The sequence below is a fragment of the Epinephelus lanceolatus genome, chromosome 24 (genome assembly GCF_041903045.1).
Source record: "Epinephelus lanceolatus isolate andai-2023 chromosome 24, ASM4190304v1, whole genome shotgun sequence".
In the NCBI taxonomy this organism is placed as follows: Eukaryota; Metazoa; Chordata; class Actinopteri; order Perciformes; family Serranidae; genus Epinephelus; species Epinephelus lanceolatus.
This window is the reverse complement of record NC_135757.1, coordinates 20916331-20934892: the sequence shown is the minus strand read 5'-3', so window position 1 is coordinate 20934892 and position 18562 is coordinate 20916331. Positions and strand designations below refer to the sequence as shown.

The 18562-nt window shown below is 40.2% G+C and overlaps 1 protein-coding gene across 3 annotated transcripts; it reads left to right on the top strand.

Annotated features, from left to right (window-relative positions):
* The first annotated feature begins 304 nt into the window (after positions 1 to 304).
* eed (embryonic ectoderm development) lies at positions 305 to 18342 on the top strand. 3 transcript variants are annotated; one of them, XM_078165630.1, is made up of 13 exons: positions 305 to 461; positions 2041 to 2193; positions 2544 to 2636; positions 6332 to 6397; positions 6787 to 6912; positions 9186 to 9267; positions 12257 to 12348; positions 12464 to 12597; positions 12735 to 12840; positions 13886 to 14044; positions 14237 to 14310; positions 15543 to 15578; positions 17195 to 18342. In XM_078165630.1, exons 1-13 carry the CDS (start codon positions 342 to 344, stop codon positions 17319 to 17321), a joined length of 1368 nt encoding a protein of 455 aa, XP_078021756.1. In that variant the 5' UTR covers positions 305 to 341; the 3' UTR covers positions 17322 to 18342. The 3 variants fall into 3 exon arrangements, with proteins under 3 accessions (XP_078021756.1, XP_033472081.1, XP_033472082.1); XM_033616190.2 differs by having other exon boundaries at positions 15540 to 15578; XM_033616191.2 differs by lacking the exon at positions 15543 to 15578.
* Positions 18343 to 18562: the final 220 nt, after the last annotated feature.

Here is an 18562-nt window from a genome sequence, read left to right as displayed (position 1 = left end):
TGTCTACCTTGAAAAGGTGCTGATTGTATAGATTGTGTATGTTGCTGTGCGTGAGAAGAATCCATGTTTTCAGACATGGATGCAAACTGTAAGTGCAACTTGACTGATTTGCAGAGGCATACAATGGTAAAGTTGTAATTGTAGTTTTAACATCATTTTATAGTACAAAATGTTAACAAATAATTTAAATTGCTGATAAATGAGCCAAGGCTCAACGTTACAATCATACCTAACAGAGAAAAGCACCAATGGTCGTTATTTTTCTTCTAAATTCTAAATCGAACTATCATACCCAGCAGCACTTGCGGCGGCGGAGCGGAAGAGGCGGAGTTCGAGCCAAAATGAGGGAAAATAAGAACATGTCCGAGTCCCCTTCTCAAGCGGGAAAAGAAATACCGGCGAAAAAACAAAAACTAAGCAGTGACGAGAACAGTAACCCCGATTTATCAGGAGACGAGAATGTAAGCAATCAAACCGTGTTGTTTCTTAAGCGAAAATGACCCGTAAGGTGCTTCGAGACAGTTAGCATCGTGCTAAAGTAGCCGACCGGCTAAAGTGGTTAGCTAGCAGCTTTGTTCATCCATACCGGCTAAATGTAATTTAAGTATGATGATATTGGCTGTTAACCACGTTAGTTGGTTCAAAATACAGTGCACAGAGTTATTTATACACTCACTGACTTTGTCATTTTGTGTAAATACGGTGTCTTTGTGTCCAGAGTTCAGTCATTCACGTGCAAGCAAAGGTTAGCATTAGCGTTAGCAGCTAATATAAGTTAATCAAGCAGAGAAGTGAATGAAATGTGCAATGTGGCGGAATTAACTTAAGATAGCTTTTGGATTAAGGTGTGGGAGATGATAAAAAGTAACTTGCGTCAATGAGGGATGTTGTGTTATTAGCAACATGGAGGAGAAATAATATCAGTAAACACTATTTACTTTACCAACAGATAAAAGGTACACAACATGTATATTATAGTGAACCTGTTGTGCAAGAATAAAGTGCTTCAAAGCAAGTTCCCCGAGACATCAAGTAAACCATATAACGTTACACCTTATTTTACAAAATAACTTGCACTGTTGCTCGTCACTTTGTAACGTGTCTGTGAGAGTGTGAAAACAGTTGCAGATACTGATTACAAATGATTGATTAGCTGGTTGGTACATGTTGGGGTTGGCTATTTCTACTTTAAATCCTTACACCGGTCAGCCAAAACATTAAAACCACTGACAGGTTAAGAAAACAACATTGGTCATGTCATTACAGTGCAATGTTCTGCTGAGAAACCCTTGATTGTGGCACTCATGTGGATGCTGCCTGTCACGCATCACCCATCCAAATGCAAACTAAGTAGCCCCCGTGATGGCAGTTGCCCCCCAGCCGGACAACATGCCATGCTGCATCGTAAAAACTGTTCAGGAATGGCCAGAGGAAAGTGACAAAGAGCTCAAGGTGTCAACCTGGCCTCTACATTTCTCATATCCCAATCTGATTGAGCAATCGTGGGACATGCTGGTACCCCACTTAGCAACCCACAGGAGTCAAGGAATCCGCCACCAACACCTTGGTGCGAGACACCACAGGACACACCCAGAGGTCATGTGTCCATGCCTCCATAGATAAGAGGCAAGTCTGCTCTAAGGTGGGGCCTCTGACGACATGGATACAGGACCTGTGGGGTACTGCCACATCCTATGAATGTTTGATCAGATGGGGATCTGGGGAATTTGGAAGTCAAGTTGATGCCTTGAGCTCTTTGTCATGTTGCTGGGGCCATTCTTGAGCAGTTTTTGCAGTGTGGTATGGGGCATTGTCTTGCTGGAGGGGCGAGTGCTGTTGGGATGAGGGGGTGTACATGGTCTTTAATGATGTGTGGGGGAGTGGTACATGTTAATTGGCATCCATGTGAATGGCACGACCAAAGGCTGATCGGCACGACCAAAGGCTGCTCGGTGTAGGTGGTAATCAACAAAACCTGATATTTCTGCAAGATAAATCTGAAACATGCACACACATCACCTTTATGTTTTGCATCTGCAGGATGATGCTGTCAGTGTTGAGAGTGGGACCAATGCAGAGCGCCCAGACACACCCACTAACACTGCCAATGCCCCGGGCAGAAAGAGCTGGGGCAAGGGCAAGTGGAAGTCCAAGAAGTGCAGATATTCTTTTAAATGTGTCAACAGCCTGAGGGTGAGTACAGACGCCACCACAGTATGTTGAATCCAGGTTTTATCATTTTTCCAACAAAACTTATTTATCAGCTCTTGGGTTTTCTATCATAGTACAGCTACCACAAGAGTATTTTACTTTTTTCTAGAAATCTGCACAGCATATTGTTTATTTCCCCTTTTCTGTGTCAAACATACGGATGTATAAAAAATTTACTTTAAGTACATACAGCTCCATAACTATTGGACCATCCAAGTAGAGTTGTATAGCAATACAGTCATATCACATGCCTAACAGCCAGCATATGTCAGGTGACTTGTATTCATTTCTTCCTATGAACTTAGTTAATAATGGTAAAATGATTTCCGCAGGAGGACCACGCCCAGCCGCTGTTTGGCGTCCAGTTCAACTGGCACAGCAAGGAGGGAGACCCGCTGGTGTTTGCCACAGTCGGGAGTAACAGGGTAAGTGATAGTGAAAAGGGTTTCATGCAGTATTTCTAAGTGGCACCATTTCTTGATATTGATTTGTCTTCTGTTGGGCTACAACATTTAGGAGTTTGGTAGGGCTTGTATGTCTTTAAGGGTCTTTTTCACACCTGACAGTCTGAACCAAGGCTCGCGTTTTTGCTCCAGTGCATACATTTAGTCCAGTTAGTTGGTTTCACATTGCAACTAAGTGAGCGCACCAAAGAACTATACATGACATACCTATGTCGTGACGGCAGCTAAGAGTGCTGTGTGTCTTGATACTTGACATTGATTTGTTTGTTGACGGGTTCTCTTGTCTTCTCAGAAAATGATTTAAAAGTGTCGAAATATTTTAGAGTTTTTTCAGTATGGGTCTTTATAAAGACATCTGACCTCCTCCTCTTTCCTTGTGCTACTGCGGCTCACTCTGTTGCGTTATTTTTTGCCATAACCTGTCTGCTCGGGGCGCCTCCACTTCCTTAAAGCTGCAGTAGGTAGAAAGCCTGAAAACAGTTGATGTTTTAGTCTCATCTGAGTTAGGTTTCGTTCGTCTCTACCCTGAGCCCCTCCTACCAGACGAGCACGCAAGTATTTTATCCTACTTGGTTCTATTTATTTATTTTTTTTATGATTTAAATTTTTATTGTGTTTTCTTTATATAGGGTATACATTTTATATTTAATGCAATAATGCATAAATTTCAGTTATGTTGCTACCCACTGAAATAATATAAAAACTGAGAAATTAAATTTAAAAAAAAACACACAAAAAAAAGAGAACAGGTGACAAAAATGTACTACAACCAATAAGAACAAAACTAAATAAATAAATTTAAAAAAAACAGGTTAGTGCTGAGTTGTGCAGAGTACATAGTGAATTAGTTCGCAGCAATATCATACATGTATACATTTTAAAAGTTTACACCATAGAATATACAATTAATTATTTATGAGCTGGACACACTTTAGACCCCAACGTATAGGTGTGGTACTTTCCCCATTTCAAATCATATTTCCCCACCTTCTCCAACAATCTGTATGATAGGTGCTCAAAAGCAGCCAACTGCCCAAGAGATGTATACCACAAGGATGGCGCAGGTGCAGCAGATGCTTTCCAGTCTTTAACCAGCAGTTTCCTCCCTAACATAAAGGCAGTTTGGATCCACTCCGCTAAGGGAGGATTCAGATCTTTTAGTACGGAAGGATCTCCCAATATAAATAACTTAGGAGAAAATGGAATATCGACGCCAGTGATGTTTTCCACTGTAGTGAATTACAGACCAATATTCCTGAACTTTTGAACAGTTCCAGAGCATGTGCACTAACCCGCCATCCTTGTCAAGACACCTCCAACACTTAGGACTATCAGCCAAACCCGCTCTGTGGAGCTTGGCTGGTGTCCAATAAGTTCTATTTAAAATTTTGAATTGAATCAATCTTGTTCGTAATTCCCTTGATAATTTCTTCCTGTTGCTGAGAATTTTCAACCATTCCTCCTCCGTAAAAGATACCTTTAAATCAGTTTCCCAAGATAATTTTAATGCAAATATTTTAGAATCAGAGGCCTTGAGAATCATTGCATAATAAGAGGAGGCTTCATGACCCAGACCAGAGATGTTCAAAATCCTCTCTAGAGTTTTGACAGTGGGTGGTGCTGATGAGGGGGAGCCAAAGACTTTCCCTAGCAGGTGTCTTAACTGTAGATAATGCCAGTACTGATTCTGTGGTAGGTTGAATTCTTTTTGAAATGTTTCAAAGGATTTTAGTGTGTCCTCCTGGTATAAGTCCCCTAGAACTGCTATGCCCTTTTGGTACCAAGATTTCCAGATTTCCCTCTCTGGGAGCCTCGGCTCTCCCTCACCGTGCAGCAGCCCTCCCCATCCCTCCCTCGCGACCTGACCTGACAAAGTTATTGACAGTGTGTAAATGACCATCAACAGACTGAGCACAGTCAAACACAGCTCTCGCACAGCAGCGCAGCACGACACTGGACACACAGCGGAGCAAAGCCTGTGTTGCGTTCAGGTGTTGTCACGTAAATGACAAATTCCAGCACCTGAACAGGCCATTGCACAACACAGCAGCATGTTAAGTGGGCTGAACCCGAGCAAAATTTTGCTCAATTTTTAATTTGTTATTATAGTTTGTTATGGAGTCCATGATTAGCCCGTGACACTTACAGATGTTTGCGTAACTGTGCTTGGATGTTGTTTTATGAGGCTCTGGCGGCTTTCAGTTGTCATTTGCTTTAACGTTACATGGCTCGTTGTTTCTGCGGGACATGGCAACTTTAACTTTTAAACTTTTACACAGCCTGTCTTTCTGTTCAATGTCGCTGCACCTGAATCCAAAGTATTGCCATTTAATAGACGTTGCGTTTTTTCGCCACCAACTCAGCCTGTTCTCGGTCGTGCTCATGCTCTTCTTCAGCGTCTATCTTGAGGATAGCGTGCGGTAGTGATGTCAACAAACTCCACACACTACAGCAGAGGTAGTCACGTTCAAAGGCACACATATTAACATTTATTCACATTAAATCGCAAATCGCAGCCTTTTATGCGGTTATGTAATCGCACAGCCTGACATCGCAATTGCGATTGCAATTAGATTAATCGTGCAGCACTAAAACATACACTTTTTCCCACAGATGTGTGAAGCTTTATGAGTTACGAACGACTGTAGTGGTGAGAAGCTAGTAAAGCTGCTGAGGTGGAGACAGAGAGGTGAAGATTAAGTGAGCTGATGACAGCTATGCTTGTAACTGTAAGTGCAATAAAACCTCTTCATGGAAAAGGCCAATACTTTATCAATACACCTGATCAGCTACATGTAACATGTAGAGAAGTGATACTTCAATCTGCTCTGTCTGCAGTCTCTCATCCACCATCATCAGTATTATGTTATAAACAACCACAGAGGGCTTTCCATCTAATAACAAATTGTTAAGCTAAAACAACAGTTTATGTTTATGTCTCAGGGTTTAGCTCAGTGTGTCTTGTATCTTATAACTTACAAGTGGTCATATGACCTGCAGGCAGTGATTCTCCTCAGCAGCAGAGGGAGGAGCAGAGAGGACAGGAGGACAGATAGTGACTGATGTCTGAGTTCTTTATTCTTTCTAAGCTTCACTCAATAATATTGTGATGTCAGGAATATGATTTATGTTATTAGACATTTTAATTTATCTCCAGTCAGATATTGAGTTTATATTGTGACTCTGCTGTTTTAATGTTACTGTTGCTGCTCTAGAAACAACATGTATTTTTAAAATAATAAGTTTACGTATTACTTATCCTGTTGTGAATTTATTCTTTTAAAAAAGTAATTCCTTGTAAATGTAACACTATTAGTTCTCTGAGAATCGAAATGGAATCGATTCAGGAAATCAGTGGCGATACCCAGCCCTAGCGTGCACACACAGACACGTGCGCGCACACACACGCAAAAACATACACGTCCCACCAGCGGACAGAGAGCGTGCGTCAGAAAATATGTCGTGTCAACCACCTGAAAAGCAGACAAAAATATCTGTGTTTAGGGTGGTGAAGATGGTGAAGAAGAAATGTTCCAATGCTTACGTATAGACTTAAATGACTGTAGTTAGTCAGCTAAACATATTTTAATATTATGTTTTGATTTTCATTTGTCATTTTGATCCATACTTAACTAGTGCTGTGTTTTCTTCACCAGGTAACTCTGTATGAATGTCACTCTCAGGGAGAAATAAGACTGTTGCAGTCTTATGTTGATGCAGACGTATCCTTTCATTTGTTTGAGATGCTTTATAAACGTTGTCATTGTGTCACGCAGACACAGTTTGAAGCCCAGTTGCTGTTGTTTTAAACGGCTATTTTACGACCCAGATGATAGAAAACTGACAGACATATTTCATTACTTGTCAGCTGAGCTAAACCCAAAACAGTGTCTGGATTAAGATAAGGTCATACTTGAAATTCTGTTTTGTTTTGTGTACTGTTTATAGAGAAGCACAGACACTTTTGTATCATCCCATCCGGCTATAGTTAGATTCTGTCACAGTTTCAATACCAGTGCATAAATCCCAACCATAGAGGAAAGCACTCGTTTAGTTTAAGGTCACTGGGAGAGCTTTTCATTTTAATTTCCTTGACTAAATATGTGCCAAGGCAGACGAGAACTTCTACACATGTGCCTGGACCTATGACACCAATACAAGCCATCCTCTGTTGGCTGTCGCCGGGTCCCGTGGCATCATTCGGGTGATCAACCACATCACAATGCAGTGTATCAAGGTAATATGTCTTCTCTCAACACATGAAGTGCCTCGCAAAAGTATTATCCCCCCCGGCATTTTTCCTATTTTAGTGCATTATAACCTGTAATTTAAATCAACTTTTAATTGAAAGTCAAAAAAAGTCAAAATTACTGAAGTGAAATGAAAAAAACAAACATATTCGACTATTTAAATTAAATTATTATGGAGAACTCGAGTACTTGCAAAAAAAAAAAAAAAAATTGGCCAACAACAGAAAGCAATTTGAAATTCATGTATTAAACAACCAGGCTTCAATTAGCCTATTAAACCATCAACAGAACAGACCATTTTCTCAGCAGACATTTTGACTTGTCATAGTACGAAAAGCACAGGTATATTTAATAACATAAGTGACGGCTGCATTCCACTTATGGGAGGCTTTGACACTGTGCATGCTGGCTCACTGGAATAGCATACTGGGACACTAATTGCAACTGTCAGTTGCACCTGTGCTTTTCCTACTATGACTAGTCAAAATGTGTGCTGTGGGAAAAGGTCTGTTAGAGTCCATATGTTCTATATATATATATAATTTGTATATTTGTGGTGGCAAATTTTGCTATCATGCCGGCCGCCACAAATGAATGAATGTGTGTGTTACACACTCTGTTCTTCTGTCAGTTAAACGTCTGCTAATGGTGAGCTTGAGCTGCACTGCAGCTCGGCAGTAAAATAAGATTTTCCCCATTCTAAATAATAATAATAATAAAATAATTTTAAAGTCATGTTCACATGTGGTAGGTTGGGTGGTGATTACTTTATACTGTGAATGAATAATACTTGTGAGTATTCACCCCCTTTGCTATGAAGCCCCAAAATAAGGCCTGGTGCCACCAGTTACCTTCAGAAGTCGCATAACAAGTTTAATGAAGTCCACCTGTGTACAGTCTAAGTGTCACGTGATACACCTGATCTGAAAGGCCCCAGAGTTTGCAACACCACTAAGCAAACAGGACCACTGAGACCAAGGAGCTGTCCAAACAGCTCAGGGACAAAGTTCTGGAGAAATCCATAAAACCCAGCTTTGTAGAGTGTACATCTTAGGTCCTGTTTAGATGACAACGGTTTCTCTAAAAACGTAAAAGTCTGTCCTTTGCGTTTTAAAAAACTTTTAAGTTTATATGGCGACGTTATTGAAACGATCCCCGTTCACGCAGAGCCACAAAATCGACTGGAAACGCTGTAGTATGCACGCCAGGCCAATGGGTGGCAGTGTAAATTTGCAAAGCAACACCATGGCATGACGCCATGTGCCTGCGCTGAAGCGCCTTCCTCTACAACGCGGTGATTACAAACCAAAACAAAGAAGACACAATGGTGAAAGCATGCACAGATAACTCCGTCTGGATGGATGACGAGGTGGAGTTGCTACAGTAACAGATCTACACTTCACTTCAAATCAACAGGGTGAGCAGCACAAACAGAGCTCGGCATTGTTGTTGTGACGGTCGGCATGCCTAGTGACTGGAACCATAATGCGTATGTACGAAAAGTCCGTTTTCAGAGGAACTGCATATTGCAAGTTTACATGACAACGGAGACGCATGCCGTTTCCAAAAAGTTGCACTCTAGGACCCGTTTTCAAAACATTGCGTTTTTAGGCGCCCAAAACGCAGCTGTCGTGTAAACGATCGGCCAAAACGCAATTAAAGTTTACCGTTTCCAGTTGAAATCGTTATCATATAAACGGGGCCTTAAAGTGGTCTTATGACAGATACTCCAGTCTCCGCTGTGGAGCTTTCCAGCTCTTTCAGGGATCTCTTTGGTCTCTTTGTTGCCCCTCTAATTAATGAACTCCTTGTCTGGTCCTTGAGTTTGGTGGGAGGCCCTTTCTTGGCAGTTTTATTGTGGTGCTGTTTTTTCCCCCATTTATAATAATGGATTTAATAGTGCTCCACAATGCTAGGATGTTCAGAGTTTCAAGTATTATTATTTTTTTTAAAACCCAACCCTGATCTGTACTTAACCAGAACTATGTCCCCGACCTGTTTGGAGAGCTCGTTGGTCTTTGTGGTGCCAGTTATTTGGTAATGTTACAGAAAGTTGACTATTTTGTGTTGATTCATTATAGAAAATAGAATGAAATCGATTTAAATTACAAGTTCTCATGCAACAAAATAGAAAAAAAATCGCCAAGGGGGGTGAATACTTCTGCAAGGCACTGTATGCACTGCCAAATCTGATAGATTCCCTTCTCATAGCTCAGTATGACTAGATGATGTCTACAATTACAATTTTGTTCATTTCTAGCATTATGTAGGTCATGGAAACGCCATCAATGAGCTCAAGTTTCATCCAAGGGATCCGAATCTCCTCTTGTCTGTAAGCAAAGGTAAAAAAAAAAAAACCAACAACAATAATAATACAGTTATATTATGACTCAGATAAGCCAGTTAGAGGACAGTTTGTCACGAATTTCTTTGTGAGGTAAATACAACATCAGTGACATGTGAGAAGGCCATATTTTTGGATGTAATGACATTCATTTTGATGGCTTTATAGACCTCATCTTGACACTAAAAACTCTTTGTTACTACCTTCTCTGTGGCACCAGCAGGTCTGTAAAGGTTTATGTTGATGCAAGATAACTGTAGTTTTTTATTACCATGTGATTGTCAGGTGGTTCCTTAATCTGAGCCTCTCACAGCCCAGGTAACAGCAGGGCTCACTTGACAAGGGTCATGTGGAGTTTAATCTTTTATTTAATCATTTGAATGTTGACCGGGTACATGTGAGTGTTTTTCCACCTTCAGCCTGCTTTGAAGTTGTTACATTCACAGCACTTAGGTGCCCCAAACATCCTCCTCAACTCGTCAAGCTTAGCAGGCAGCATGATATTCACTGTTGCATCAGTGTAAAGGAGGTGTCACTCATTTGATTCAGTGGCTATTGCTGCCACTGAATCCACCACTAACAACTGCAAGTGATGAATTAATAAGACTGTAAAGAGGAACAGCAACAGTAGTTCACTTTTAGCATACATCATCCAGATTTATTAGGTATTTGAGGATTGGTGAATCGTTTGACTGCTACATGAATAAGCCTGTTAAACCTGCAATGACTGGGGTTTTTAGCCACTTGTGATTGAACACAACAATGAAATATTATCATCATCATTCACTCTTATAGCTCTGTTTTGATCTCTGCCACCTCCTGGGAGAAAAACAATGGGTCTTATACATGAAATGTCAGCAGAACAAATTTGTGTGTAAACTGTTCATAGAGGGAAATTACTATCTTCTCCTGCTTCTGACTGCTCGTAGTGTTTGTGTAAATAAGATATTGCACATAAATGTTGCTTGTCATAAGAAATAACAATTTTAATTCGTTTTGTGCTCTGTTATGTTCACAATACAGTTAAACATCAGAAATGTAACACATTTAGTTAAATTAGTTGCTATTTAGCTTCAGGTTAGTGTTCTTAAAATTAATGCGTTATTTAAATCAACTTAATACAAAATTGGAAAATGCTGTTCTCTGAATGAATAAAATAATTGATTTGCATGCGGTTTCCACAAGGAAAGCTGAACAGGGAGGAGCACGGGCTCGACTCATGCAGTTATCGGGCAAACAACACACTTTTAATTGAGAATTGATGCCATGGGCCAAATTTTAAAACTAAAATAAGAAATTATTAAAGAGAAATATTCACACCACGACTAACTGAAGAATATAAAATGGTTTTCTCAGCCCTACTTCACCTAAAATAACTTCAGTCTCTGCATCGGAAAAGTTGTTTTTTTTTTTGTTTGTTTGTTTTTTGTTTTTTTCTTTGTTTTCTCCATGTTCACAGGTCAACAGGATGCACCTGTCCATAGTAATTATCACCTCTTTATATGGCGGTCACTGGCTGTCCATGGGCGGGGATGCACACTAATTGCTGACTCGTGGTTGCGCACTGTCAGTTTACAATTGATTGGCATTCATGAACATACACACATGCCTACGATCAAATCCCAGTTTTCCTGCTGCCTGCAGCATTTATGAATTCTGTGTAGGTTTTTAGTACCATGGTTTTTTTATGTGCAAAACTACTCACAGAATTACAGGGCTTGAAGTTCTCTGGCACGGTACCGGATTTCCGGCGCAGGGATATTCTGGTGCAGGAATATTTTTTTCTCATGAATATTTTATCATCTTGCCGTAGCAACAGTGTTTTAAAGCAAAGCAAAGTGATAGTTCCAACTACCAATAGTGTATCACATTACTCAAGGTAAACAAGGACTTCTAGCCAATCAGAGGCAGAGTAGGGCGGGCCTTAAGTTTTCACAGTCTCTCATTCAGTCACGCCACGGACACACCGGACGCAGAACCGAAGCGCAGCGCCCAGCAGCAGAGGCAGTTTTCACTCGGCGTCCATGTTAACCTGTCTGACTGTCCACACAGGCCGGTGAGCAGAGCTTAGCACCCGCGGAGGCTCGCGCACTGCAGCGCTTCAGTTTGGCATCTGGTCTATTTTTCACACGAGCCGTGAGCGCCTCTGTCAAGCTGGATAGAGCGGATCATACCAAACAGGAAGTCGGACACAGAAAAGACGAGAGAATCCAGCCAATTTTCAAAATAAAATAAATTTAAAAAATAAAAGCCTGTTTAATTATGATGTTGCTTGTCTGTCTATAAATATTTGTTCAGTTTGGTCTAGACATGAGAGAGATGAAAACACACAGAGAGAGAGAGAGAGAGAGAGAGAGAGAGAGAGAGAGAGAGAGAGAGAGAGAGAAAGAAATGGCTACAGGTTGGGGGTTGCAATTCACACATACAGAAAGAGAAAGAGGCAGTGTGGTAGAGATAAGTGAGATAATTTGTGAAGCCACCAATGAGTTGTCACTTGCAAATTAGCTCAGTCAGATAGAAGATGCTCCTTGGTGTCAGAGGTCGTGAGTTCAAGCTTCAACTGATGTAAAACGTACATTTTAATGCGTTCTTGTTGTCTTCCTATTCTGCCACTTGTTGCTCAGAATTGCCTAAAATTGCCCGGCCCCGACCATTTTGTAGTAGCTGATGACCAAATTTTCCTTTTTTGGTGAACTGTTCATATTTCATTATTAAAAACCTTGAAATTGTTATTCTAGCTCCTTAATGTGATACTTGATTGATACTCTCAAAGTGCACCAGATTAATTCATTTAGACGTCAAATGTTCAAAATTTTCTTCCAGGGGGGCATGCCCCCGGACCCCCCTAGCGCAGAAGGCCCTCTAAAAAAATTTCAGGCACAGGATTTTTTTCTTGCTTCAAGCCCTGGAATTACTAACATTCATGAACGAGACTTAATGTTAATAGCATGTATGATTTTTTTAATTTGTCTTTATTGTTTTCTCAGATCATGCCCTTCGTCTATGGAACATACAGACGGACACATTGGTGGCAATATTTGGTGGTGTGGAGGGTCATCGAGATGAAGTCCTGAGTGCTGTGAGTATTTAGTCAATAGGCTCCTCTGTGAATAAAAAAACTGAAACGATAACTTGATTTGATTTTTTTTATATATATATGTGTGTGTGTGTATATATATATAATCCTGTTACAGGATTTTGATCTTCTGGGTGAAAAGATTATGTCATGTGGGATGGACCACTCCTTAAAACTTTGGCGGATCAATTCAGAGAGAATGCAAAAAGCCATCCGCGGGTCTTACGAGTACAACCCCTCAAAGACCAACAGGTAAAGAAAAAAATCTATGTCAGTTTTTATTTGTGTAGACCTGTTGGCTATCAAATCTTAAGTTTTTAAAATCTGTTATGATTTTACTTTTTTTTTTTTTTTTTTTTTTTTTTTAAATCAATGTGTGTTTTCTTCAGGCCGTTTGTCTCACAGAAAATTCACTTCCCTGACTTCTCAACACGAGACATCCATAGAAACTACGTGGACTGTGTGAGGTGGCTGGGGGATCTTATTCTTTCCAAGGCAAGTTGTTATAGTAGATACGGTGTAATGATATATCGATTAAGTAATCCAGTATCATCAATGCAAAGTTAAAACATCGATGCATATTGTCATCCTTAAGATACGCCTTTATTTCGAAGTTTCCATGACATCCAGAGTCCAACTTCAACAAGTGGAGCAGGAATTAGCACGTAAACTGTCTGACCAACACACTCTGCAACCAACTGAAAACACCACTGTGGTGAAGAAAATAACTGCTCCGTCTGTTTCACCTTAAAAACACCACACCCAGCCTGCTTGGCTTTCCCTGAAACCAATGGAAAGCAGCTCTGCTGCTGGCACAACAAGGTGCTTTCAAAGTAATTATTTAATTCATTAATACAGTTAACGTTTTGGAATAAAAAGACTGCAGACCATGATTTATTCAACAGTACGTAAATTCCATACTGTTTCCTGTGAAGTATTACAGTATGCAAACACTGGACCCTGTGTCGACATCTCTATATCCTGAAAAGGGGCCACAACCAGATGGTATGCAAGTGAATTAAACTGTTAATTTGATTATGGCTCTCTACAAATACAGAATGCTATGTTTTAAAAGTTGCAAGTTTGGTTTTGCAATGGTGGTTTCAGGCTGGTTCTGGTTAAACAAAAAGGTTCCTACTGTTTAACAAAAAGGTGTTTCTGTAGGGGTCCTTTCCATAATGCTGTCAGACACTTGAATGATAATCTGATCCTGTCTGTGGCAAAATCAAACACTTTTAGTGGATATACATTGATGGTGCAAACATAATCTGAGTAATCACATTGCAGTCTGGCTGCTGCTCCCGCTCAATACTGTACAATACAAACAATAAAAACAATTAAAAAAAAAGTTCCCATTTGTCACTTGCGCACAAAAACATGGGGGTCGAGGGGAAAAAAAAACCTGCCTAGCTCTGGATTATGTTTGACGTGCAGAAAACCACAAAGCAACTCTTCAGCATGGTGGTGAATGCTACATGCCCTTTATTTCTTTACTTAAGTCTAAACATGCTCTTTATTAATGTTTCCTGTCTGGTTGCAGTCCTGTGAAAACGCCATCGTCTGCTGGAAACCAGGAAAGATGGAGGACGACATCGATCACATTAAACCAAATGAGTCCAACGTGACGATTCTGGGACGTTTTGATTACAGCCAGTGTGACATTTGGTACATGCGCTTCTCCATGGACTTCTGGCAGAAGGTGAGGTCATTTATTTATCATTTGTAGCTGCATATCTGTCTCATTTTGTATTTTATACCTCTTATGACTAATACTTTGTTGCATTTATAAAGTTTTTTAGCTATAATCGTGGCACTGAAAGTGCTTCCGAGATCTTAAGAGTGGTTTTTAGTCTGTCGCTGATGTTTTGTCTCCTGTGATGCTGATTTCCAGATGCTCGCACTGGGAAACCAGGTGGGGAAGCTTTATGTGTGGGACCTTGAAGTGGAAGACCCACACAAAGCAAAGTAAGTGCCAGTTTTTATCCAAACAGATAAGTGACAGTTTTATTCCTGATTGACAGCAAGGACACTCCTCCTGTCACTGATAATGACTGTCAGCTAAATACACAAAATCTGAATGTAGTGTTGTTCATGTTTCATACCAGACAGGTGTGATGTCAGACGGTATAATTGTTACACGACACTGTGGTGACCCTGTCAGTGTCATAATCTCAGCCAAAGTAAACAGCGGAGTAACAGTTTGGTGTCACCTCAACTCTGTGTCAATATACAGGGTGTGGACAAAATAACAAACACAGAAATGTCATCTCACTGAAGCTCATATGTTTTTATAGACTGTCAGATGGTAATTTATGAGGTTTGTTGTTTTCCTTATGTCCATGTCACATTGCATCATTTTGCACAGCTTGCGACAGACGCACTAGTGAAATGAGAAGCCCAACAGTACAGAGCAAAAGACACTTAAAAGAAAGAAAATAGAGGCTCAAACACATCTGTTAATATTTCAGAAATGTTGAATGGAAAAAAAAAAAAAAAACAAGAAAAAACTAACAGTCCTCCTTTTATTTGACTGTCGCCTTAGACTCTGGGAGGTTGTACTCTTGTCTCACACTTTATGGACTAAACAAATAATCAAATCATAAAATTAAGATTAATACAGATTAATCTTTTAAATCTATGAAAATAATCACAGTAAATCAACATTGCAAATCTTTTAGAGCTTCACAAATCTATTTTTTACTGCAGGTATACAGGTCTGTAAGGTGTCTCTCAGGGTGGAGAATCATCCCGTTAATAAGAAACTCCACTGTTTTTCAACCTGCATCCTATCTTCCCATAATTTTCCGTCTATGTGACTTAATGAAGCAATTTTGAAAGCGGTCCAGTATTTACAGAGAGCGTCGCAGCCAGCATCAGCAAAACAGGCTGCAATGTAACCCATTTGGGGCATGTGCTCCACTAAAAGTGCTTGTTTTTGCCACCAACAGGCTCATATTGTTATTATAAGTGTCTAGCAACATAACAGAAAGGATCCTACAGAGGAATAAAAGGTTTTGTCGAATCTTTTGCTTGTTTCGGTCTGTTTGTGTCCAAGGAGGAGTCTCATTCTGAGCACCGTCAGTTTACGCCCATTAAAGGTGTTTTTGCGGGTCCCCTGCCATGCTTTTGTGTGTACTCATGCCAGGTAAACACAATGACTTAAGCTAATAACATTACCTCCACTGTGTCTGCAGCAGGTCTCACCACTCTTGGAACAGCATTTTTCTTTCGATGTAAGTACTTTGGTGATTTGATTTGATTTTTTTTTCTCCTCTTTGGCTGGCAGTAGTCAGCCTGGTCCAAATTGTCTCTGCAGACCTGATGTTCTGTAAGGCACAGTGTATGGGCAGTGTGAGGAGGGTCCATTTTATTGTAGCACAACTAAGGGACATTTGCTGTCTGTACTCTCAACACAACAAACTATTACTGTAAAATCCTCTGTTTAGCTCTCACTCACGTTTCAACTGATGTGTTCTTGCAACAAGATACCTTTTCTCCTTTAGTGAGACTTCAGCGAAGTTACAAAATAGACCCTAACAAAAGAACAGAATAACATTTTATTTGTCTGTAGCGATCCTTTCCTTAATGCTATCAGAAACTTACAATAGCAATTGTAAGTGGCAAAAGGGCTGTACCCGACTCAGAAGTATGTCAGTTGAATCAGATTCAGCAGTTTTTACAATTTTACAATTTTTTTTACAATTTTTTTCCCCATTGTGATGAGTAGGGACTCCACACAAAAGATTTAGCTAAAACAAGCATAATTTTTCAAACTAAGATTAACTTCAATAAACAATGGAGTGTGTAGGTCAGCAAAGTCAGTAATGAAAGCTATGCGTGGATGTGTGTCAGGTGTGCTGTGGAGGTCGTGAAGGATTAAACCATAAAGCAATGATGCAGGGTGAATGTCTGCTGTAGGAGGGGAGAGAGCAGGTGAAAACATGAGGCAGCTTTTATAGCCTGCAAGGCCAGGTGAGCTTCATCAAGGCTCATGGCTTTCTCCTTTTAAATGTTACAATCCCTCACATTGGCTGCCAATCTTTTGATGTGTCACACACCTATAATTCCCACACACAAACGCTGTCAAATAGGTTCTCTGTTAAGGTTTATAAAATTAAATTAATTATATTTTTTAGTAAGAGTTTGCCTCTCAATTAGGAAATAGGTTTGCACAAAATACTGATACAGTCAATTAAAAATTAATTCATAACCTTTTCTATAGGCCCAGCTGAACACTGCAATAATAATGTGTGGTTATCACAAAATCCCACAGCAGGGCACACCTGGATTGGCATCACGGCACACCATTTGAGAAACAGTGGTCTAGAGCGCTCACTCCGCAGCAAAACCTGGGGACCAAATCATCCCCAGAAGTACACTGCACAGCCTACTGACAAGCAAAAAAAGACTGCTCGACTTGAGGCGATCTCAGTCCCCCTCAACTGAGGGGTCTCCGACTGATTAAACCTCTGACTTTAAAGGGGCAGCCCTACATTTAGTGTGTGTAAATTGACGGTACTTAATTGCTCATTAACGATACATTGCTGCTGCTGGCTGCCCTCTCTCTCAATCCTGGATCAGTTTAAATAAGATGTTGTTCCCATTTGTCACTTAGACAGAAAAACATGGGAAAACAGGGTCCAGGTTGAAAAATACCGAGGTAAGCCTGTGACTGTACTGAAGACCGAATGTAAAACATTTGTGTTTGAGGCTCAGTGTGAAATGCCTGCTCTGTTTAATAGATTGCAATCAGCACGTATTAATGTTTCCAGGCTGCATTTGTTAAAAAACAAAAAAAGTCTTTTTATCAAACAACCAAACCCGAAACCTTATCCTCTCTGGTTTCCAGGTGCACCACACTGACTCTCCCCAAATGCACATCAGCCATCCGGCAAACCAGCTTCAGCCGCGACAGCAGCATTTTGATAGCTGTGTGTGATGACGCCTCAATCTGGCGCTGGGATCGACAGCGCTGAACAGTTTCCACCTGAGGAAGAATTTTCGGTTCCTGTTGCTTCTCATCCTCCCAACCTGTTGTACAGATCTACACTGCAAGCAATGTCCTTTTGAACATTTAATCTCACATGTGGTCTAAAAATACAGCGTTTCCTTTAAAAAAGAAAAGCAAGAAATTGTGCCAAGTGAAGATAAGATGATTCCTTTTGTTTTGATTTCCTGTTTGTGTGTTGGCTGGATGTTTAAAGACACGCTTGATGTCAGATCAAGGAACATTTTATATCCAACAAAACACCAGTGATGTGGGGATTATTCCTTTAAGTGAACATTTTTAAGCCAGGACAGTAAAGAAACGCAGATGGACTCTGTTCCTAATCATATTTTAAATGTGTGTGCCTTCTAGATGTCTATGCAGTCTCATTCATTGATAGTTGATAATAACACCAAGACAAGTGGAATCATCTCGATCAGCCCTGTCACCTGTTTTAGGAACAATAAGACACAACAGATAAAATGACCAAAGATGGATTTACCTTGCAGTGTGCCACGGTTATATTCATTAGTGAAACAAGAGAAATGAAGATTTTTTGTTTGCATTACTTTGCATCTTTTTTATTTTAAATGCTATTTTAAATCCTCATTGTTTTGCTTTGACGAACCCTGCCTCCTCCCACCTTCACACACACACACACACACACACACACACACACACTTTGACTGTTGTTGCATCATTTACAGTGATACTGTTTGACTTTGGAGGCATTGAGTACACTCAAAATGTATTTTGTAAATAAATACGTAAAGTCAGATTGTGCGGTTATTGAGTATTTAACATGGACACTCTTATTTGGATAAAAATCAGATTTTTTTTTTTATTTCTGTAGCTCTCAAAAATGATGAGGAAATGGCTTTTATTTTGAAAAGTACGACCTAATTCCCCAATATTAAAGTTTGCTGAAGGGAGAGGAAGGGGGTTCTTTTGCCTTTATGCGGTGCTTGTACTTAAATGTATTTGGACTTTAATAAACTTATTTTTCTACAGATATCATGGATTATTTCTGTACCAACTTTCCCCTTTAATACATACTTACGTCTTCACAAACTCCAGTTGAATGGAGATCATCTTTAAGGCCTCTGTGTGTGAATATGGCACTGTACTGTTGTTTTGTATTAAGTCTACACTTTCAGAAGTCATGTGATTGGAGGCCTTGCCCGCCCTTTCCTCATGGACCCCCTCAAATCAAAACCCTCCAACTCCCAA